Below are 24562 nucleotides of genomic sequence, written 5' to 3' on the forward strand. Positions count from 1 at the left end.
CTGGTTAGAAAATGAAATCATTTATTTAACATGACCGTATCAGCAGATCAGCCCACACATAGCATCAGACTCAAGTCACACTCACTTTCAGTATTTACAGATAGGCACATTCACATTAGGCATTGAAGCCAGCCACGGCGTCTAGTGTAGCTCCAAACCTGTGGCAGGTTTGGTCGCTGCCTCTGAGTCCAGCAAGAAATTAATAGCCGTCTTATCTGGGTTCCTCAGATCCAGGGTCAGATTTGTTTAATTCCACCCTCAAGTTAAAGGTTTGGATTTTTGCCTCAGACACTGATCTGGTGTCAGGAAGCCAGGCCAGAGTTCTCCCACCAAATCTTATTCCTGAAAAGTAGCACTATAAGATCTTAGACTATTAGATGCACAGTCAAAAAGTGAACAAAATTAAAGGAACACCTGCTCTTCAGTTTAATTCCTAACCCCAATATGTCATTAAATCACATTCAATCAAAAGATTGAGAGAAATATGAGAAAGTGACTGTTCATGATTTAAATACATCTACAAGGTTTTCCTTCTATTTTGAGCACGTGGAAAAAAAAAAAAAAAAAAAAAACGGATCAGATGTAGGATTTTGCCAACTTTAAATCTCACTATTAATCAAAAGCCCATAAACGATCGTAACAGGAAAAAAAAAAAAATCAATCTTGACTTAATTTTAAGTTAATGACATTTTGCCAATTTATTGAAAAAGGAAATTCAAATAAAATCTAAATACTTAAAAGTAAACAAGGAACTTTATCCACATAAATAAAAATTAAAAAAAAATCATATAGTTTAACTTGGAAAGACAAGTTTAGTTTATGGAAAAGAACATCATCCAACCAAATCTTCGTTACATTAAAAGCCTTTTCTTTTCAGTGATAGTGCTCAAAAACGTCTTGGAAGAAAACCGGGCACTTGTTAACAAGTGCTCAGTTAAGAATAACTTATACAAACCGGGACAGATGCAGAAAGGAAATGTTCAAAAATAGTCTGTTGATTTCTTTGAAGGGACAAGAGGTGCAGGACACTTGAGAAGGAAAGGAGACCCATAAAAATTCCATCTCAACAAAAAGAGGATACAGTCAAACTAATAAAAAGAAATAAATACTCTGTCTCTAAAAGGTTTATCAGGAGGAGGGTTCTCAAGGTCAAGGTTTTCATGGATGCTTTACCTTACCCCCAAACTACACAATCCATCTCCAATAACCACCTTGTTTCAGATATATTTACACTTCAGATCAACCCAATCTGGGCTTAGTACGCACATTAATGCTACATCGCATGAATGAAGGTTCCCCTAACGTCCAATAAAGAAACGCAGCATGTTGGTTGGTGGGTTTTTACCCCACACTACAGGCAGGAGTGTCTGACATGAGATAGCACGAGGTTCAAGTCCTCCTCTACTGTCCTAGAATCAGTCCTGAAGTCCACTGTGGTGCAACCATTTGGCCTGAGAGCAGTGCTGATGGAGGAAGAGCAGTGACTTAGATGATGGGAAGAAGGAAACGGGAGGTGTGTGAAACAGTCCTGACAGAGGAAGAATCTGCTGGTCACTCTACACATGTAGAGAGGAAATTCCATCTTCATGCAATAAAAAGATTAAGGGGCATAATTTGTCAAAGTGGACAGTACATGGCATCACTTAAAATACTGACAATCATAAGTCCAAATGATTTAAAGCTGATGGTTTAAAGGCCCTACACACCCACAGAGGTGATTTTTCATTTTAATAGTTTTACAGGTTTACAAAGCCTGCGCTCATCTGACATTTACCCGCATTGGCCCAATTCTTAAAGAAAAAGATGTGAAACTGTAAATCTTCAAATATAAAAACAGGGTGTTTATTTAACTCATGAAGATTTTTTTAGTCATATATAACAAAAACTAAATAAATACAAATTCTGAACCTTGAAAAGCTTTTATTTTGAGACCTCATCCCAAAGTCTACTGGCGTGTAACAGGGGAAACACTTGTTCACCTCTGCAGTTGGCTGCACATCAGTAAAGCAAAGCTGGAACCCAAAAAATCTTACTAGCATTCAAGTGTCTAGTCAAACGCCCAGTTTTTATAATGAATCCCCAGAACTATCAAACCATCCTATCAAACTGCCCCACGCTTTGCTTGCAGAAGGACTGATGCAGTTTATGTAAACACTATGAGAGATGATGTAGCTTGTGGCCTGGTAATGTGATTTTTTTCATTTATTTTAACTAAATGTAGTATTTAAAAAAAAAAAAAAAAAAAAGATAATCTAATACGTATGTCTGGGTATGTCTATGGTCAGATCACAGAAGTGAATGGAAACTGAGCAGTAAGATGGAAGTGTAATGTGACCATACCTTTAATGGTGCAGTTAGATCTGATTTCCCATCAATTTCTATCAGGAATGAGAAAGAGAGAGAGAGAGAGATTTGCTCTAAGTTGCAAACCGACCCCACTTTCTGTCCATGTAATTTATTCTGAACTTAATGAGATTCATTTCTCATTTAGGAAAAAAAAAAGACAATTTACAACCCCAGCTGACTTTTGGAGCTGAATCTAACTTCAGCCTGAGCAGGAGGCCTACAAACTGTGGGTGTGTGGGGCCTTAATCCCCAACCTTTGAAAACAATTGCTTTGTTTTATCACAGTTGAAAGAGAGTTAAAGTTGATCACTGATGGGAATCATTGCCACAGACCTTTAATTCTATGCAGCGGTCACAGTCAGTATAATATTTCTGTGGTATAGAGCAGGGGTAGGGAACCCATGCTGCTTCAGGGCCACAGTCCTGCTCGTTTTAAACCATTCCTGCACTACCCACTGCTGATTACTCAGAGGCTGGAATAGCAGTATATAAATTAAGGGCTGTGGCCCTCGAGAAGAATGGGATCGTTACCTCTGGTATACAGTAATATTTAATTATTCATTTAAACATGAACTGGACATTTTTAAGTAGCACTGGCAGGTTCTCGGTCAGATATGAATACAGTTGGGCCATTTTAAGAACAATTATTGCTGGTCCATTTTTGTAAATGAGAGTAAATGAGAGTGAATATCTTTTTCTGTTTGTGTCTCCCTGTGGCTGCAGGTCAGATTTATTAAAGCATGTTTCTGTGCTGTTAAGAGTTTAAATATTTTTAAGCAGTTGGTTTGAGAGCCACAAACACATAACACTCTTATAATTGGTGAACTGAATATATTTTGATACCTGACTGACTCTTTGTTTGACCATAAGAATGAATTTCTCCTCATGCTCTCAGCTCCGTTTGTCAGGAGACCTAGTTTGTGCCCTGCTTTCTTCCTCTTCCATTTGTGAATCTATCAGCAGATGTTTCAGGATCTCTGTTGTGGACATCCCTCACCAGGAGGAAAACAGAATGTCAGCAAGAGGCCGAGGAGGACTAGGTAATAAGTCAGGGAGGAGAACTCACACTACTAGTTATCCTCCTTATCTGCTGACTGACCAGGCTAACTGAAGTCCAAAAGGTTGCTACTTTCCCCCAACAGTTTCTCCTCTGTGCCCCATCTCCTCATCTTCCTGCAGGTGTTCTTTGTCTGTGTAAATGTCCCTGACCATAAGGACTCTGGTGAGGAGGCCCTCCAGAATCTTTCGCTCAAGCGGCATGGAACTGAACCAGAGTGCATCCTTGAGGCTGCAGGCTGGATCGGGCTGAACGTAGAAGACGTCTAGACGTTCTCGCAACAATGCTGGGCTGGAGATAGGGAGGGAGGGGGGAGACAGAGGGTGGAGGGGGTGAAAGAAAAGAAATAAAGTGCAGAGAGAGAAGAAAAGGAAAGAGTAAGTCAAAATGAAGATGGAGGAAAAAAAATGATTGAAATTGTAAACAAGAGGAAGGAGAGCAAAAAAGTGAATTAGGGGGAATAGGATGGCAAAAGGGGAAGGCAGAAGGTATAATTAAATTAATTTACTGATTTCCTCCTGCATAAAAAAAAAACAAACAAAAAAAAAACATTGCTTTCTGGCAAGTCCTCATTTTTTAATAGTCAACATTGTGGTTCAGGATGTGAACAGCAATGAGTTTTAATCACAGGACTGTTTAAAATGAATGAGGAATTTAAAATTTAGCAAACGAAAACATGCCCAAAATCAAACCATAAACTGTAGAATGCATCAATCATTTTGACTGATGCATTCAGTGTAAGAAATTATGTTACTGCTACTTGAACATAGATTAATTAGATTGTAATTAGCATGGAAGGAATGGGTAATTAGCCTTTTAGTGATTGGTTAAGAGATGACGGTCATAAAAACTATCAGCAAACTCATTCTTTTTTAATCGGCAAATTAAATGTGAGAATCTTCTGCTTTTTATGACATATTGGAAACAGAAGATCTCTGGGTTTTAGACACCATGTTAGAAAAAAATAAACATCTGACGAAGTCACCTTGGTATCCTGTGATATGCACTTTTTGACATTTCATTATTTTACAAATACATTTGTTATTAAGCCGCCTCCCCCCCGTGACCAAACTCACCACTTTGATCTGTAGAGCTCATATAGATGACACTCGTGCTTTTTCACTGGGCAACACACATTAGAACCCCCTGAGTTGTCGTCTGGTTCATAGTCCTGATCGCCATCCTCCAACTTGCGCTTCCTTTTCCTAGACTCTGGTTGCACTGAAGAACCAACAAAAGCACACCAACATTTTAAAGGTTCTGTGTGAGACATTTAATTTGAAATGTAAACTGAAGATTGATATAGTCATTAAAGGCTGGTGATAAAAGGACATACTGTAACAGTACTGCACCACTGGAAAGAGAGGTGACAAATATTACAGCTTAATAATCACTATCAGACGACAGTTGATTCACCATTATGATCCTGAGAGATGGAAGGCACACGGATGCAGACGGTAGTCTCCTTGGTGACAGGATGGACGGTGTCTGGGCCGTAGACGTTGGCGAAGGAGAGGCGGAGGTGCTGCTCCACAGTGCGCAGACCAAAATATTTGGTGTTCAGGTAAACCAGAGAACGCAACAGAGCAGTGGGACTCTGCTCCCCAAGCTGCTGGCTGCTCCATAGGCTCTGCTCCTCCACTCGACCCCATAAAGAGCCTGGAGAGAGGAACCAGTACTTTACAACTAATTTCAGAGTGTCTCACAGGTCTTGCTGTGGTTAGTAAGTACATCGGATGGTAGCATGACATCAAGGAGAGCCTGTCAGGAGCATTAGAACTCTTTAGGACCCTCCCATTTCAGAATGGTTTCGCATGATAAATTCCAGCCAGCCTCAAGTTTAAAATGCCCCCTGGATTGGGCTAAAAATCCGTCCATTAATAATGATAATTGGCTCTACATTTCAAGTCAGTGTCCTCATATGGTAATAAAGTGCAATCACAATATGTCAGGATGTGAACAGCAGAAGAGTTATAATCATTGGACACTGCCCAAAAAAACCACAAGTTTTTTAACGGCACTTTTCTACCTGTTGGAGCAAATACATCTAAATTTAAATATTCCTAAATAATTTTATTTTCAAGATCCAGCTCTTGCACTTATCTTCATCCACCTCTGGGTTCTCCAAACAGCACTAAGATCCAATCTTACAATCGAACTGGATTTCTTAAATTCGTTTTTTTTTTGTTGCGTCCCCTCGATGTTAAAGAGCCATTACTAACCGACTGAGTGATCATTTTAAATGTGTTTAATTTCGTTAGAAATTAAGAAAAAATACATTCAAAACAGTCATGTGGTGCTGAGCAGATGGTCAGAAAAGACTGTCAGGTTGCACTCACCATCAGGAAGCACACTGGGCTGCCAGTCCTTAAGGACCCTGTTAAGCTCCTCTCCAAACTGCTGGTAGCAAAGGTCGCTAAACAAGTCATCCTTTCGTCCTTTGGCATGAAGATGCTGCAAACAAACAAAACTTGATTTTTATTTATTTTTTTTAAAAGGCAGCACCCTGTAGTTCACCCTGTAGCTCACTGAGATTAAAAAAAAAAAAACTTCAGTGTCCTCATATTTAAACAATCATCACTGCTTTTCAGGATGTGAACAGCAAAGAGTTAAAATCACAGGACACAGATCTGCTCTTTCAGACTTTGCTGCTAAAAGAAAAGAACACCACGAGCCCTCCCCCACAAAAAGGAAGACATTTCTTAAGTTTGTGAGGGCAAATTAATAGTTCCAACTTCACATAAACATACCCAAACAAACACATAAACCTTAAATTGGTGTTATTTTCTATTAACCAAAGGTTTTTCTTACATTTCGCGGATGAGAAAAATCTCACTCCAAATGACTTTGGACAATCCTGTGCTCCACTCTGCAGCCATGCTGTACTGCTTCCATGTGATCAGAACGGAAAGGCTGTGCACTAGTGATTTATGTCCTACCGGAAACACTCCCTTAAACTTTAGTTCCTACCTCCAACACGACCACAGATAAGCACAAATAGCAATAATCTTTATTATTGCTAAATCCAATTTCATATATTTACTCCGTATAATTATATAATATAAATAATAATTATATAGTTTATATTACAACTGCTATTTAACCATAAACATACACAGCTGAAATTAAAGCCCTCACTAAACAAGAAACGGTATTACTTCACTGCCTCTTTCATAAACCACACATGTATGCACACATCAGAATCAGCATGTGCTCACTGTACAGTCAGAGATAAGTTTTTTCAACTGTCTGATTTAGACATATCCTGTCATTACTGGAGGGGTGCTGGTGTTCTTAATGTGTTGAGTTTCTGGCTCAGTACCAACCTGCTGAATTCCCAGACAGAGGTAGAGGATGCTGTCTGGAGAGTAGCGTTCCCCACCAGGCCTGCAGACCTCCCTGACAAACTGTGACAGAGCCACATTTAGCTCCTCTGAGCTCAGCGACAGCAGGTTACTTTTAGATCGGGCTAAAAAAGGTGAGAACAGACAAACTGCTGTTAATAAAGACACCCTAAATATTTTAAAATGACAATCAACCTTGGATTCTCATACTGTAACAACTGAGCCTGGGCTAACCTGTTTTGGATCCATCCTGTACTTTGGAGTTATCTGAATGGTCCAAAGAAGACAAAGCCCAGCGCTTCCAGGCATTGATGCCGTAGTGAGCTTTGAGTGGCAGTGACCGTCCTCTTGAGTGTCTGCTTGTTGGATGGCAAGGGGACGACAAGGCTAGATCTGAACTCTCCTCTACTGCCTGCCTTTTATTCCCCTGCAACTCAAAAAAATGCCAATTACCACACAGTAAAGTTAGCCAGAATTTCTGAACGTTGTGTGTGTGTGTGTGTGTGTGTGTGTGTGTGTGTGTGTGTGTGTGTGTGTGTGTGTGTGTGTATATATATATATATTTTTTTTTTAAATATTTGCATACTTGTCTCCTGGGCTGTGGTCTAGGTGCCAGCTCCTCTGGCTCATCCTTCCCCTCTCCCAGGACTGGGGTTAGAGTAAGGCGCATATCCTCATCCATTCCATCCAGTACTGGAACAGGGTCTGAGGCTGAGACAGAAAACTTTTTGATATAGCTAATGTAAATACAGTAAGGATGGGAAACAAAACTACTTTTGACTTAGAGTACACATTGTGGTATCCACTTGTGGTAATCCACTTCTTGTGGTATCCACTTCAGCTTTTTCTTCAATTCCTCATTTTTAAGATATTAATGTGGTATACAGTCACACACTATCACCCAAAGGCTTTCCATCAAAATGGAACAGAATTTCAAGGAAACAAGGTTAAAATCAACATAATCTTTCTTCTTTTTGCTACTGTGGTGTCAGGTGCATTACACAATTTCCATCTACAAAGGTAAATGAGCACTCGCCTGTAGTGAGAGCACTCAATAGACCAGGCTTTTAAGAGAAACCAGTTTTATATGAACAGTTACCCTACAGTAACTTTACTTACACCAGCCGCAGGTTTCTGATCTGATTTTACACCTAAACTTATTAGTGTGGAGATGATGTATTGGCTATTGGACAGAAAGCATGTAAAGGTGTCTAATATAAAGTATAATGTAAAGCAGTGCAGACCAAGAATTCTAGCAGGCAAAAATCATGTTTTCTTAAACACATACCCAAATTATAGAAAACTGACTGTAGCACAGCCATTTAAAGGCATGTAACCATACTTAGTGTGACAAATTGTCATTAGTATAAACAGCAACAGTAGCAGCTCAAAACCAATCTAAAACAGCTACATTCACGTATAAAGTAAAAATGCTCTTAATATTGGATTTAACTTAGTCCAGTAACCAAGACACTGCAAGTATTCAGTAACAAGCTCTACAACCTTTATTGTGATTTTTCAATTTTTCATTGTCAACATGGTTGTAGGCTTCTGCTACCTAGAGTGGGGCAATAAAAATGCAAAGAGACATAAAAGAAGAAGTACTGAAGGATGGGATGTTAAAATGTGGCCTTCTTAGTATAGTTTGAGACAGAGGCAATCATCTTTTGGTTTTGCTGCCAACAAATCCACCAAATGCTCACCAAATTATTTCAGTGGCTAAGCCAGTTTAAGCACTTGTGACAATGACACACATACATTTTGCTGTAATGGTCCGATGTGAAGTATTAATATTGTACAAAGTTATATTTCTGGTTAATGCATACAAACTCCTCTGGACAGTACTCCAAACCAAAAAACCCTCTGCCCTGATAGTGGTGATGACAACAGGTCCATAAATAACCAGAGGGAGGAATTTCAATCTTAGTTACTGTACTGATCCATTTAAGCCTTATGGAGTCAGATACAGTTACATAAGGTCTGTTTGAATAAACAGAATGAATGACACAAAGGAGAAGACAGAGCTGACTGTATTGACTTGGGTGGCTTCAATAACTGAAAAGATGGCTTAATGTTACAGGTTGAAGTCCTCCGTCAGAAGAGCATGATGTGTGTAGACAGGTGTAGACCATAAAACAGAACTATTGAAACTTTAATCGGTTGTAACATTATGACATTATGTTCTTGCCCAGGTTTACCTTGAGGGAAGTCTGCCTCCAAATCCAATTCTGGCTCGTACTTGTCCTCTGTCTCCTCCTCCTCAGAGCTGCTGCCACTGCCCAAGCACTCTTCCTCTTTATGCTCCCCCTTCACCTTTACCGGCTTCACATCTGAAACACACATTTGCGTAGGATGCAGAGTTCTGTAACCAGGAAATTGGTTTTGGACAGACACACTGCTTTAGTGTTTGAAGTGTAGGTTTGTTGATGGTCTGAGCAACGTGAGCAACACTTCATTCACCTCCACAGAAGCAGGGTGGTGCCAGAAGTCTGTAATAAGACCTCAATTATCCTTCACCAATACAAGCAAAGCTGTCAGGATGTCTGCACAAGTATGTGGTAATATCATAAATATGATTTTTTTCCTTTTCTTTTTGTTTTGTTACTTTGTTATTTTTGTTGTAGTTTTATTCTAGATTTTCCATTAATGTAATTAGGATGTTCTGTTATTTCGTCTATAAGCATTTAGCTTCTAATCTCTCCAGCATGTTGTTTCTTGGAATTTATGTATGTAAAATGCATTTTTGTTATAAACTTGTGATCATCTTTGTGTACATATATATGCACACAATACATCTCTCCCTCTCTCTAACACACACGCACACACATTCCTGATACCCTTAACATATCAGCATCTTAACATCCAACCCTCTCATGAGCCCACCTGGCTTCTGGTCCTCTGCAATCATATCTGCCATGGAGATCAGGTCAGCCTCCAGAGGGTCAGAGGGGACCTTGTGTTTTAGCTCACTGATGGCCTGAACAATCTGCTCTGCCCCCTGCAGGGTGGTGGGCAGGAACACAGGCACAGGAACCTGGATAGGACAGAGAATATAGCTTTTAGTAAACATTCCATTTATTTCCATTGATTACATTTTTTTTTACAGTTTTAACTTTTAGCATTCATGCGTGTTCGTGACCTACAGTTCTTACCGGCACAGGCAGAGAGACTGGTGTGGGAGTGACCTGGGAATACATATTCATGGGCATGGGGATGAAGACGGGAACAGGGATGGGTACCGGAACATATTCCCTTTTCACGCCATCTTCTACATCTGTGGATGCAGAAATACCGAATCACATCAGAAACATTGCAGGAACTTCAACCTCCGCTGTTAAGAAGAACCCAGGCGAAAACTTTTCAAGAATTAAAAAAATATTTCCAGCTTTATTTATTTGGTACACCACCTTACACTCAACACACTGATATGTTGAGCTGTACCTGTATCATACACACTGGGCACTTTACAACATCTGTTTTTCCAAGTCCAGCTCCATACTCTAACTGCACCATATCCGTTACATTTAACCAAATGTCCTGTCACAATTAAACATGCCCTATAATGAAGATAAAATATATTTCAGTTTGCAGCACTCAGGATTTACCCGTCTGTAAAAGTTTGCTCTGCATGTGTGGCTTGCAGTATGTAGCCTTGGTCAAGGTGAGCGGTTTGCAGAGCACTGCTTTGTTCTTGACATCTCTCACCAAACCTCCACCAGGATATGTCACAGTTCCCTGGTTCACTATCTGTATAATAAGTGAGAGTAGTTTCTGTTATTGTGTAAGTGTTAGCGGAAAATAAAGCAAATAAAAGGAGTCCTATTAAAATGAGTGTAGTCAAGTTAACATCTAATAAAAGATCAATATCTGCGTCCACATTTCAAAGTAAACCCACATTTAGATGGTAAATAATTACACAACTAATGCATGCAAATAAAATCTTTCAAAGCAAACTAGCATTGTGATAAATACTGACATTTACCCCATGTTTGGACCCGTGCATTTCAAGTCCTGTAGAGAGAAAAATAAAATGTATCACATTTGCTTCATAAAGCCTAGGTAACATGTAATTTCCCCCAATTTCATATTACACTCATCCCACAATACTTGACCCATAAAATGTTTTTTTCGGTTAAAATCACTAGAAAACATGCCTTTAAGAGGTTAATTTGAACCTTAGTTCCTACAAAGGACACCAAATGACATATTGCTTTACCTAGTCACTTAACCTCACCTTAATAATCACAACTAAATGCCAAACCCCTACTTAACCCTACACAGACAGACACACTGAGTTTGTACCTGTGGTGTTTTCGGGGCCTTTCTGTGTGACCATGATGGGCTCGTTTTGCTGGCAGTAGAACTTCAACAAACACTCCTGGTCACAGAACTGCTTCATCTCTGCTCTCCACATCACAGACTCTGTCAGGTTACCCTGCACTTTACAGCAGTCGCACCGCGCTGCCTGGTGGCCACAGAGAGGCACGTTCAGGAACATCTTAACAAAACTCAACATTAACTTGACCGTGCTGTTGAATACATGTCACGACACCACATATTCATGATTTGATTTCAGTAAGTGTGAGAATACCTTGTAGTACCAGTCGTGGAACTTCTTGGTACATGCTTCGCTGCAGAAGTCCCGAGTCATGCCACCGAGCTGCCGTGTCACGCCTCTCTTACACAGCTGTTTGCAGTGGTTACAGCTAACACACTTCAAGCCCAATCGCTTGATAAATTCCTGCTTATATAACAGCTTACAGCCTGGAAACAGCAATAGGGGAAACAAAGGGGAACATATGTAAGCAAGAAATATTCCGGAAACGGCAAACAAAAATGACTGAACACTACTAGAAAAAAAAATTGAAAACATATAAGCAAAAGTCACCCTGGGATAAATGAATCTATTTCTCCGATTAGCTAAAAACTATCCAGTAAAGAGGATTAGTACCTTCACTACAGAACGGTCTCTTGACCCCGGAGAACTTGACCGTCTCATGTAGCGTCTTCTCCTCTTGGCAGTACTCACAAAACGTCACAATGCAATGAAGCTTCTTGTAATCTTCACAGCATGTCTTACTACAGAACTGGTAGACCTTATCCTGAAGAGCAACACATTTGAATAAATGCATTGTACATATACTAGTTTACCAGTGCTGTACTCCATACATCAACATTTTGAGACAAAGTGGCTTCTGCACTCCTGGCTCTCTGAGAGGAAAAGGGTAGACTAGAGACACAAATAAGTAGTCAGTTCTTCATCTGTTAAGCTCAAAAAGGAAAAAAATGCAAAGAAAGAGTATAAAAAAGGATACAAATAGTAAAAAACACTGGTACATTTATTTATATAGCACCTTTCAAGAGAAGATGTCACAAAGCGCTTTAAAATAAAACAATGAAGAAGGCTATACTGTAAAATAAAAAACAAAACACAGCATAAAGCAAAGGTATTAAAAGTTAAAAAGGTCTTTAGTTGGTTTAGATCCAATTGGAGAAGAAGTCAAAATAGGGGTAACGTGGATAATTACTAAAGAAAAAGTATGAAAAGATTGATTTTAGTTTTGTTTATTTTGTTTTTAAAGTAAAGCAAAAAAATAATTTGTGCAATTTCTCTTAACTAACCCATTGTTTTAGCTCTAAGGCACATTTTATGCACTTTTATTGTTTATGCAACTTTACTACAGCACATAATCTGTGAGTGAGTGTGTACAAAACTTAAAGGATGGACTCACCTCCCACTCCAGAGTTTCAGGCTTTAAACTGAATGCTCCTCGACAGTAGTTACATTTCAACTGGATGGTGGTGTTTGCAGTAGAGAGGGGCGTCTGTCCATTAGTGGCTGTTTGAAGAGTCACATTCTAATAAGAAAAACACACAGAAAATGTTTAATGAAAACCTGTAATGACCTACAGGTAATGTGTCTAATGCTCCCCCAAAGTACTGTGACACTTCATAAATTGAAAATAAAACCAACTGGTTCTATTACCAAGGTAAGTAGTGAAGCTACAGTAATTAAAATCACATAAAAATACCTCACTGTTTTTGCACATGGGTGATATTATGTACTATGAACTCTGCATCATAAACCATGTTAGAGTTGTGTCAGTTTGATAAAACTGTTTTCTCATTACCATTTAAATTTATACAACAAAACTAATCAGGTCAAGGGCTCCACTGAGAGAACCTTTATGTTTTGAGCTGGTGTTATCATAAGGACGCGTTGAATAGGTGGATGATCGCAGTTAATCGGGGGTTTTATTTTTACAACTTTGACCATCATTTAATTTGAGGTAATAACATTGTTTGGGGTAAAAACCGGGCGTAAGTGGGGAACATCATAAACACCAACTATTAAACATCTAATTTGATCCATTTATTCCATGGGATTTGCATGCATCTAATCTTACGTAGCAACACACTGCTTCAGCATCACAGCAGCAGACACAGCGCAGAAATAAGATAGTGTTTATAACCAGCTAGATCAAAGAACTATTGTGGGCATTAATTCAGAGCACGCTACGGGGACATGATATTATGCCAACAAGTATGACCAGCTAATTTCCATTGTAAATTATTTTTTGGAAAAGATACAAAATATGGGTATCCTGGTTTGAAACGAAATTAGTTCCCACCTGGAACTTGGTAACACACTGTGAGCTGCAGAAGTTCAGGATGTTTCCCTCTGGCAGCGTGGCCTGGTACTGTGGTAATGAATTCCTCTTACAGAAGTGGCACGTAGGCTCTGTGTCTGCATACAAAGACAAGGAACATTAAAAATCACAACAGTTTTGTGACTTTTTTTAAAGTTATATCAATTGCCAGGAATGGACAAATCGGTTAACAGGAGTGTTTCTCTGCTGCTGAAATCAGTTATCAGAAAATACAAACCAACCAAGGGCAAAAATGTAATTCTGAATGCCAGCAGGAGGCTGCTCAAGGCATAAATCATAAATGCTCATTGTTCTCCTTCTACTGCCCATTTGCTACCTAACCTTGTGTCAGTAATATTTGCTGAACACCTTAAGAGACCGTTACACACTAAGCCAACAGTTGGCAATCAATAAGTTTCTGTCTGCATCACTTTTGCAGAGCATCCTGCACTGTTACCACTATTCACACCCCCACTACAGGCTTTTCAGCCGATTCAGCATATTGGCTCTACAGCTTAGTGAATCAGACCACGATATAAACAACACAATTTCTGTAACTTCTTATCGGACATAAGACTTGAGAGTGGTGTGAAAATGCTAAGCTAATGCTACTTATATGTCTTCCCTTACATTGTAAAGTTTGTAGTTTATAGACTATTTGGTTACTCACTGAGGAATGAGGTTGATGCCAACTTGCCCTTGTTCATACAGCTGACAGAACAGTAGGAGCCCATAGTGCCACTTCCACCAAGGCTGTGGAGAACCTCGCCAGTCTTGATCAACGTTTTGCAAGTCAGACAGCTCGCAAGTTTACTGTGGGCCTGGGACAGTGAGGGAAAACACCATGTCATAAGTCATGATGTTTTGCAATGACAATAAAGTGAGTCAATAAAATGAACGGATAGTATAATAAATGTTTTGATGTTAACTAATTTTATTGGACATGGTGCTCTCAGGTGTTTTATCTCTAAGAATTAGCAATTAGGAAAAGAAAGGTACATTAAATCCACTCAACTGTCAATTCAACCTTATAGAGCACTTTAACACAACCACAGCTGTGACCAAAATGCTGCTCATAGACAAACAAATAACAACACTAACACTTGAAAACAATACATATTTATAATAAAATAACATAAAAAAAAAAAACTAAAAAGAAGAGACCAGGAACAGAGTTTCATGTTAGGTCAAATCCCAGGAAATAAAAATGGGTTTTAAAGTTTTAAAACTGGACAACGAAGGGGCATGCCTAATTTGCAATAGTGGTATTCCATAATTTAGGTGCAGCAACAGCAAAAGCTCTATCCCCTCTGAGCTTCCACTTGGACTTCGGTATTTCCAGGAGGAGCTGATCAGCTAACCTGATGGACCAGGAAGGGGCTAAGAGAAAAAAAGCAGCCCAGCGGGGTATAACAGAGCAAGACCGTTTCAAGATTTAAGTAAAGTAAAAGGATTTTAAAAATGATTCCAAATGGTTCCGGCATTACCGGAAATTGTTCCGGCGTTACCAGAACCATTTGGAACAAACACATTCACTTCTGTTTTATTTTCATTAAACTTTACAAAGCTTAGTGCCATCCAGTCCTTAATGTAATCAAGGCATGACAGAAGTGATTTAATAGAGGAAGCGTGGGAAATCATGACCCATCCCCTTAATTGGTCAAGTTTTCAGGTGATTATTGTGGATCCTGAATGTTTTCTGATTTTTGTGGAGTAGGACTTGATGGCATGCGAGCATTACCAGAGTAAACAGCACAAATCTAATAGGTGCTGTGGCTAATATTCTGTAATTGATTGTTTCGTGACCCATTTCTAATTGCTTTGCCACAAAAACACAAATTATTTTGTCCTGCTATTATCACATTGAATAGCAGTTAGCACCAGCAGCCCGTGCACTGTAAGACCATTCCCCTATTCAACAAGGGTCACGTGAAGCTATCAGAGTGGAAACATAGGGCAACTGGTTCAAAACAGAGAGGCAGTAAGAAATTAAACTGTCTCCTTTCTCAATTTTGCACTATTTATTGTGCTGACAATACGGCTGGTCACATAGTATAGGAAATGTAATTGCCCAGTGAAAGCTGGAAGCTCGTCCACCATACACAGAACATCTGATCATGTTATGTTTCACCATTTTACCCAACAGGTTTGTAAAGAAGGGCTCATTACTGGAAAAAATACTCGAAATTGCAGTTGATTTTAATTGTTTCAATTTTAAACTACTGATTATGAGACAGACCACAGTGCTTTCCTCTCCATAGTGGTAAAATGACCAATAGGCTCCTGTTGCTTGGCAACAAATACAATTTCAACCTCTAAATATTCCTTAGCAACACAAGCTAGTGTGCATTCTTTAAGATTATAAATTACAGATTATCATGTCCAGGTTAATGATTTTACTACATTACGTTTCAGCTGGCACTAATGAAAAGTTGAGCTGTAAGAGCAGAGCTATAATTCTAAAAGCATATGGTTCAATAAAATAAATCAAACAGGCAAACTTTACACCCCGGTATCAGGTGGTGGTGAGGCCTAAAATACCTGCTTATAATCTCTAACGCAGTTCTGGCAGCAGAAGCGTTTCTGTTGGCCATCCACTAGCAGGAAGTGGTTGGCTGACGCTCGGCTGGGCAGGTAGTCGCCACATTGCTCGCAGCAGTTCATGATCAGCCCATTGGCCCTTCGGTAAACGTTGAAACATGCGTCACTGCAGATCTTGTGGGTCACAGTCTTAAAGCTAACCTCGTGCCGGATCTGTAAAAAAATAAGACAAAATAAAATTAATGCAAAATATAAAAACAAGGTGTGCATTATTAATTTGCACACTTCTTCTCAGTCAAGTAGTTTTGTCATCACAATGTGTTGCACTTATTTCAGTAGAATAATTTTAGAGAGAGCCCTAGATTACATTAAGTGCACTGGTGTGATTTATTAGTAAAGAGGTAAGTATATATAACGTGTCCATTTGTAATCGACTATTTATTTCAGCAGGAATATGTACATTACTGTGGTTAAAAATGGCACTTGTACTTGACAAGAGTGTGTGTTAATAAGTGTGTGAGACAGACTAACCTCTGTGAGCTTGCCGCAGACAGTACATTTGGTTTTGAGACCTGATTTGGGCGGGTTTTGCTTGTTCTCGTATGCACCTAGGCAGCCGGTACTGCAGAACTCCTGGAAAGACTCGCTGGAGTCAACCTGGGCCACAATAGTACCCTTCATATTTGTGATATCTCTGAAAAATACAGAAATACCACGGAGCACCTTATAGATTATGATCTACAGAATATGTGCATCAGGTAATGAAACAGGTTCCTGTGTGTTTAAATAAACATTTAAAAACAAGTTACTTATTTGAATTAGCATCTAAATGCAACAATTGAAACATTCAAAACTGTACAGAATTCTTCAGTCTGCATCAATCTCTTTAAAAAAAAAAAAAAAAAAAAAAAAAAAAAAAAGGGTAAGGTCCCTAAATTAATATTACAATGTCTCCTGTTCAGTGGACTTCCAGCACCTTTGGGCCAAGACTCACTTCTTGCACATGGTGCAGCTCTTCTTAGGGGCTGGTTTGTGTGAGAAGGCAGACAGACAGGTGGTGGAGCAGAACAGATGTGTGGAGCCTTTACGCTGATAGGCTGTTTGCCCTTTCTTCAGAGGCTTTTTACAGTTAGCACAGGTCACCTAGAGAAACCAAACACAAAAACAACTTAGCTACAAGGAAGTTTACAATGGGAAAAAGAAGGCTGTGATCTTTTTTATTCACATTTTTTATTCTGTAAAACTTGGGATACCAATAGACTGTAGACTTTTAATATTTACATTTTCCAAGTGCATCTGTCTATTTTAAGTAAACAAAACCCTAACTGTCAAAAAATGGGAATTTAAAGAAAGTCACAAGAACAGTGCAAAAAGACAAAATCACAATTTGAAAGAATAGGAACCCCCTCCAAATACAGTTAAAGAATAAAGTAAAATAATATTTACATTGATTATCAAAAGGAAATAAATAAATAGAATTAAATGTTGTAATAAATATCAAGGTAACGAACAGTTCCAGTTCATCTGCCATGTGATTTGAACTGATTAACCCCTGTGGTAACTATCTCTAGAACCAGAGTAACTACACAGGAGCACAATGAACAGAGCAGATCACCTTTACTGTCCTGGGCTGTGGCTGGGAGCCTGAGGAGGAAGTAGATGAGGAAGACTGGCCTGGAGGTTTGGGCAGGGAAGTGGCTGGTGATGGAGAGTCCACCCCTGTCTGTTTTTGGCTGCGGGGGACAGATGCTGACTGGGAGATCCATGAGTCTGAGGGGAAACAACAAAACAAAAAGTTAATAAACATACATCTAACGTTTTAGGAAGTACACATATGCACTTTCCTAAAATAATTATATATACTACTAATTACAACTGCTGCTTACGAACAAGCTGCCTATCCCACATCTGTCCCATCATTCTTCATCTTCCTTGACTCTCTCTTTGCACAACAATTAGAATGTTGCAGTTTAAATAAAAAAAATTAAACATTTTTAAACAAAAAATATATCTCTCTCTCTCTATCTCACATTGGTTGGACTGTTCTGCTTTCCCACGTGCTTATTCCTAATACGTTTTTATGTTTCTGTTTTGCTAATACCTGTGGTTAAGATTCTCCCATCCTCAGTATGAGCCCTTTTGAGTCTTGGAAAATATGGAAACAATAGTTGATATTGACCAGCAGCTTTGTACAGTGTGCTAAGCTCACAACAAAACTCTTTTCCAACGTTAGCTTTTCTAGCCTTGTTGGGCCATAACTAATAAATAAATGTACAGAAATACAGGTTTGTTGTATGTTCCCTCAAAACTACACCAATCAATGATTTCAGATACATTTTTATTCACCATCTTGGTAATACTAACACCAATTCATATGGCATCTCCAGTCAAGGAGGTTTGTTGTTTTTGTTGATACAAGGAAATATAAGAAGCTGTGCAGCAAGATGTGGCTGCTCTTATTCAATGACATCAACAATAGACATAACTAGGATGCTTACAAAAAACACAATCCTTTAGAAGTTTGTTTTACAAAAAAATTACAATATGTTTACCATCACCATCCTGAGTTTAAGACAGCTTTGACTGCAACTGTATAATAATCTTATTTGACCCTTGCTCTCCTCCTTACACTGCTGTTTTTCTTTTTTGGACAGAATTTAGACTTGTGGCAACGTAAAGTCACCCAACATTTAGGGTGAAAAAACAAACAAAAAAAAAACAAAAATTCTGTATAAGCAACAGGAGGGCCTGCATCAGCTTGGGCAGCTTGGGTGCGTAGCTTATTTATTACCAGTAAAATAAGACAAATCCATCTAAGAAAGCCAGTCTGTGTAATAAAAAGCGTTTGAAGGCAAACAGTGCACTTTGTTTTATGATAGAATAAGGTAGAATTTTAGACAATTATTAGAGTAAAAATCCCTTCATCTGGTCATGACGACCACAAAGTTAACAATAGGTTACGTCGTGGTTGATGTCTGTTTTGCATATAATATTGAAGTAAGCTGGGTTCAGTTTTCATGCAGAATCACCCTGCATTTGAATGAATGAGGGGGCCTGTTTGAATATCTCAGCCGTGTTTCTATTATTCCTTGACCCCAAATTAAAAAAAGTTGATTTCTTGTTTGCATAATTTTTCAGTTAAAGTATTAAATAGAACACTCCTGAATTATGTTTGCTACATCCATTTAAGGATTCTCTCAGGATTTTTAAGCCAAAGATCAAGTAGTCACTTCTCTTAGACTGTGGTCTTTACTGGCAAATGCTGCTGGCCTAAACACACAGTAGTGACAAAGGCCACATCTGATGCTTCCTAGGAGATAATCACCTCATCTCTGAGAACTCTTAAACTGATAATAAACCAGTTACCTGCTCTGTTGTGTGTCCCTGTGTCCCCATTCTCTACCAGCTGGCCCATGGGGCCTGTACCCCGCCCAGGGTTGAAGGAGGCTGTTGGTCGACCAGATGGGGTGTCGGGATTTAGGCTGAACGCATTGCTGATCTGCAGACCATTTTCCTCTGCCTGGATTTCACCTGCCTAAACACACAAGCTGTTTAGGTTAGGCTCTCTCATTAGTGGCAAAAAAATAACAAAGTGACAAAGAACCAAAGCTTGTGCAGTATTTAATGCCTGCACTGATTCCAATCTCCCCAAACATAAGGAATTGCCAGTGCATCTTGGATAAGCAACACTGGCACGAAATATCACCTATCAGCAGTGCCACAGAAAGATAATCATCCCTTTTGCTACAATATAAAAGTTTATATGCCAAAAAAAAGAAACACCTGTTTTTACCAGCAGAAAGATATCTGAAGATCAAAAACTGTCTTAAGTATATTTTTAGTTAAAAATAAAATAGGTACACACAACACTGCCTCATAAAGAAATAAAATCCCAAATTTTGTAGATTCTCACTGCTGTGTCTGTAGTGCCTCCCTGCAAGGATGTCACAGAGGTTATCATCAGGTTCATGTCTGTCGGGACTTCCATTGGATGAGGTGGAGTATTTACTGCAGAAGCAGTGGAGCTTCCTTTCTGGCTGCTGGAGCCCAGTGTGGTGACACTGGCAATCCTGATTTCTGAGTCTGGCTCTGTGCTGCTGAGACCACCTGGCGAGTGGGGTACAGAAGAGCCTCCAGGGGGCTGGGGTGAAGAGGAGGACGCGTCCTTCTGTTCAGAGTCCTCTTCATCATCAATGACAATGGGCTCTGCTGCTGTGGTTGGAGTTTTCGGAGGTGCTGCCAGTGCAGATGCACTGGAAGATGCAGGAGGACTTGGTGTCTTGGAGGGCATCGCTGCTGTGGACATCTCTACAGCTGCCACAGCAGGAGTTGGCTCTGGACAGTCTGTGCTGGGCGTGTCTTGGGAAATGGTTGTGGCAGAAGGCTGGGGAGCCTCTTCTCCTACAAGAACCACATCATCATCATTGTCCTCTGTGCCGCCCACCTTTGTGGCCCCATCCTCTGTATCCATGGTAACTGGCTCCCCAGCCTCATCTGAGGGAGGTGTGGTCTGCTGCTCGGGGGAGGGAGTGGCACCCTCTGGCTCCACCCGCTCCCCTGCCTCCTCTGCTACAGCAGGGTTTGGTTCCGACTCCCCGTCCATCACTAAGGCAACCACCTGGCAACACAAACATAAGGCCGTTAGTAGACAATTAGGAGAAGGCAGAACAACTGATTGGTTTTTACAATGTCAAACAGATATGCAGGTAGCTCAGGTGTCCCCTGAGCACCCCCCCCCCTTACACACAGTTTTACTTCTATCTTTGGGAGCACATTTATTGACATAATTCCATGCCTAGCCCCTAACACTAAAATTCTAACCCCAAACCCTAAAACTGCCCAACTCTGATTTGCCTTGATGCTTTTCTTGTGGCTGCATACGTATGACTGCTTCTGCCGAGTTAATTCACTTCAGTCAGAGGACCATTCAAGCTTTCTTTATGAAAGTGACCTACAATGAGCACCTGGTTGAAGAGGGAAAAACAAAATAGTCAAAAAGGAAAAAAAGCAGCAGAACAAGTGATACACTTGACAATTACGTTAAAATGATTGTATTTTTCTGATCTGAATCTGAGACGTAAAATCTGACAGTAAGGTTGCAACAAACAACTATTTTCAGCTCAATTCAAAAATTCACATTATCATGTACTTGTAGGTCAAAGTCAATGTAAATTGTTTTTAACAATCATTCAAAAAACTAAATATATCTAGTTTACTGTAATGACGAAAAATGCATAAATTCTTCATGTTTAAAAAGCCAGTAAATGTTAAAACAAATTACTAAAATTTATAATCAAAATAACTACAGACTCTGACTAATTGTATAGATGACCCCCCACACCCCCCCAAATACACCCTTTGATCATCAGTGGAACCTAAAAGTAGTCGTTACTTTTATAAAGTTTTATTGAAGCCTTTGTAATCCATCCTCAAAGAATGGAATTATTGCAAAATTAACGCCAAAATCTTGTCTTTCCACTTGTTCACTTGCCATTTGGTTACTCAGTTTGGTCGGACGTCCAACTCTAGGAAGAGTCTTGGTGGTTCCAAACCTTTTCCATTTCACAATAATTGAGACCACCGTGCTCCTGGGAACACTCAAGGCTTTAGAGATGATTTTATACCCTTGTCCTGATGTATGTCTCGCCACAATTTCATTACGCAGGTCCACAGAAAGTTCCTTGGACTTCATGTTTTTGTCCTGATATGCAGTGTGACTTGTGGACCTTAAACAGTTTAGCTTGCCACAGGTGGCCTCCACACTCATTAAAGGACAATCAAAGCAAACAGGCTGCAGCTGACCAAAATGTGGAGTGCTACAGCAAAGTCAACAAAGATATTTGTAAATGGTAGACTAATATGCAAACATTTCCAGAAATATAGGTTGATTCAAACACAATGGAAATTGTATTAATTTAAGAGTGTCTACAGTACAGTCTGCAAAACATGGAAGGGGTCTAAATACTTTACGAAGCTTTTGAAAACACTAAAGGATTAGCCAAGAATCATCAGATACAACAGTAGAGGCTGAAGAGCTCCTATGGTTCACCAAGTAATAAGGGGAACTTTGCTCCCCCTCCTCCTTAACCAAAGACCAACTGCTCTACAGCTCTGTCACCTGCTGTCATTCACATCTCTCCCTCCCTTCTAGTCCCCTATGCCAGTGTGATGCTCCAGCACAGCTTCTTTCTTGTTGCCTCTGACAACCAGTGAAGCTACACCTTGGTTGCCATGGTGATGATAAGGCCCACCACCACCATAACAGGGACTTGTTCGTGATTTGCATCTGGGTGCTGTTGAGTGTGTGTATTTATTATATACACCCACATTTTTTATATATACACATACACATACACACACACACACACACACCAGAAAAAGTATTAAGTATCCACTGGTCAGATATAACTTGTTTAAATTACTTACATAAGTACATGGCAACTCTAAATAACATTTCCTAAAAATATTCTTAATTAGGCATTAACTGGATAAGCAGATAACATAAATTGATTAGGCTAGACAAATGTTTGACATCTAAATAAATTTAGAGGAAATGGAAATCAATGCTTTAAAGACTTTTGAGGACCTGCAGATACCATAAATGCAACAGTGAAGTATGACTACACGATGGCTTCTGAATTACATCTACAAAACCAAAAAAAAAAGATAAAGACAAGAAGAATGTTGCAGGCCACATTTAGGATCAAATGTTATTCATATATTGCATTTCTGGGATTGTCTGCACCCTGTATGTTGATCTCTTTCTGTCAAATTCTCCTTTTCATGTTACACAGCAGTGAGGGTGCCAGGCAGCCACACATCACATCACTACTGACAGGTGCAGCACAGAGAAAGACACACACACACACACACACACACACACACTCTTGTGCAGACCATGATCTTCGTAGCCCTATGCTCTTTAGCACAACAAACGCCCAGAACAGGAAGAGCGTGAAAGCACCTGGATACAACCTTAAGAGCTACAGGAAAGCAGAGTCTACATAATAGTTCATGCCTGGTCACTGTCATGCCTACACCTTGGCAGCCATTTTGGCCCTAATACTGTGGGGTACATGCATGAAAAAACACTACAATATCATCTTGGTTGAAAGAGGTGGGCCTTTATATTTTACACATTTCACTTCAATAAAAGAGAACACCTGCCCTGTCAATGAATGTTTCCAAAGAAAAGTATTTCTTTGACTAGAATTGCATCTTCATTGGGCAATGATCAGCATGTGACCAAGAAGGTCCATATGTATCCTGTCCCCAGGTATGAATGGCAAACTGAGCCATCAATCACTTCTACATAGGTCAGACATGATTTTCTTCCCACATGATGCTGTAAACAGACTGAGACTTGCAAAGGAATAATCATGGCAGATGAGGAGCAATGCATAAAACGTGTGGCACATGGCGAAAGTTCATCCTTAAACCAGACTTTAAGCCAAGTGATTGTTTATCCAACTTTAGAAATCTGTCCAAATCACTAGTCTTTTGTGCCCTGTCTTTACCTCAATTGCCTACAGGACTAATTAACAGGACTACTACTTACGCAGTTTTACCTTTCCTTGTTTAGCAGCCCAACAGCTTTGGTCAAAAGCTAGGTTACACATTATAGGCCTCCAATACTTTAGTCAGATCTAATCTTTTAGCATTGAGGGTTCACATTCATGTGGCCCTGGTGTAAACATAGTCTTTAACTGCCAATCATGTGCCAATTAAAGTGAAATGTAAACCATGCATACAAGAATGATAAGAACAACATAAATTGCATGAATTCTTCAAAAACTTCTTGATTAAAATATGTTTCTTTTACTTTGGCTTATCCTACAATTTGTTGCCATTGCAATTTACAACATTTACTTTACTAACTTTTTAATTGTCACATATTCTAAACAATTAGAGAGTCATAAACACCTGTCCTCATGGTTTCCTGTGAGACATGCAGAGAAAATGAGGCCAAAGTTGAAGAACCAAACAAGCTACTAGGTATAGCATGTATAAATAGTGGCCTTGACGATTATATTAAACTACGGTGGTGCATTGCATTCAAAGAAAAAAAAAATTAGACCCCTTATTTCGTAATTATGAGATACAGGGCTTAGAGGGATCATATAAATATGGGAAAGTTTCACAACCTGCCTTAGATTAAATCAGGTTATCAGGATGTCTTCAGTATCACAGTAGTTGTGTGATAGTTTTCAATTCTTCCTAAACTCTATAATAAAACAGAATGGCGATAGATAATTTGGCGGTTTTAGCTTTTCAAAACACCAACAGATAGGTTGTACACCGTCCCTCGCTTCAGACTATAAAGCAAAATTGAATTTGAAAGATTCAATGACTCTTTGTATCCTTGCAATACGATACTTCCTGTTTCCTGTAGAAGTTGGTCACACGAGTGAAGTCTTTAAATGTGACAGTCTCTAAAATTCTATGTTGAAAATGAAGCACGTAAGTTTTTATTGAAGATCAGCTTTTAACTCTTTGAATCGCCTAAATAAAATTGAGAATTAAGAATTAAATTAGCTTTTCCTAAACCATGATGCCATCATCGTCTCAAATAGCAACAAATAACCACTCTAACTTTGCTACATAACTTGATGTCTGGATCTTTA

General features: G+C 39.3%; 1 protein-coding gene across 8 annotated transcripts in view; it reads right to left on the bottom strand.

The window, feature by feature from the left end:
* zmym2 (zinc finger, MYM-type 2) overlaps positions 1-24562 on the bottom strand; it is a 29776-nt gene continuing 5214 nt past the window's right edge. For 6 of the 8 annotated variants that reach the window (XM_067517397.1, XM_067517398.1, XM_067517394.1 and 3 more), the window contains 24 exons: positions 19852-20556; positions 19305-19473; positions 17554-17708; positions 16933-17081; positions 16470-16632; positions 15939-16151; positions 14068-14218; positions 13380-13495; positions 12480-12605; positions 11699-11849; positions 11339-11511; positions 11050-11212; positions 10724-10758; positions 10353-10494; positions 9900-10021; positions 9631-9781; positions 8946-9077; positions 7334-7458; positions 6982-7174; positions 6730-6872; positions 5743-5857; positions 4820-5062; positions 4480-4624; positions 1-3694 (listed from right to left, as the gene is read on the bottom strand). In XM_067517397.1, coding sequence (XP_067373498.1) covers positions 3472-3694; positions 4480-4624; positions 4820-5062; positions 5743-5857; positions 6730-6872; positions 6982-7174; positions 7334-7458; positions 8946-9077; positions 9631-9781; positions 9900-10021; positions 10353-10494; positions 10724-10758; positions 11050-11212; positions 11339-11511; positions 11699-11849; positions 12480-12605; positions 13380-13495; positions 14068-14218; positions 15939-16151; positions 16470-16632; positions 16933-17081; positions 17554-17708; positions 19305-19473; positions 19852-20541 — 4188 coding nt within the window. In that variant the 5' untranslated portion in view covers positions 20542-20556 and the 3' untranslated portion in view covers positions 1-3471. The remainder of the gene's footprint in view (positions 3695-4479; positions 4625-4819; positions 5063-5742; positions 5858-6729; positions 6873-6981; positions 7175-7333; positions 7459-8945; positions 9078-9630; positions 9782-9899; positions 10022-10352; positions 10495-10723; positions 10759-11049; positions 11213-11338; positions 11512-11698; positions 11850-12479; positions 12606-13379; positions 13496-14067; positions 14219-15938; positions 16152-16469; positions 16633-16932; positions 17082-17553; positions 17709-19304; positions 19474-19851; positions 20557-24562) is intronic. The other 2 variants (XR_010915265.1, XM_067517395.1) reach the window with 2 other exon arrangements.

This window comes from Channa argus, chromosome 9 (genome assembly GCF_033026475.1).
Source record: "Channa argus isolate prfri chromosome 9, Channa argus male v1.0, whole genome shotgun sequence".
Taxonomy (NCBI): domain Eukaryota; kingdom Metazoa; phylum Chordata; class Actinopteri; order Anabantiformes; family Channidae; genus Channa; species Channa argus.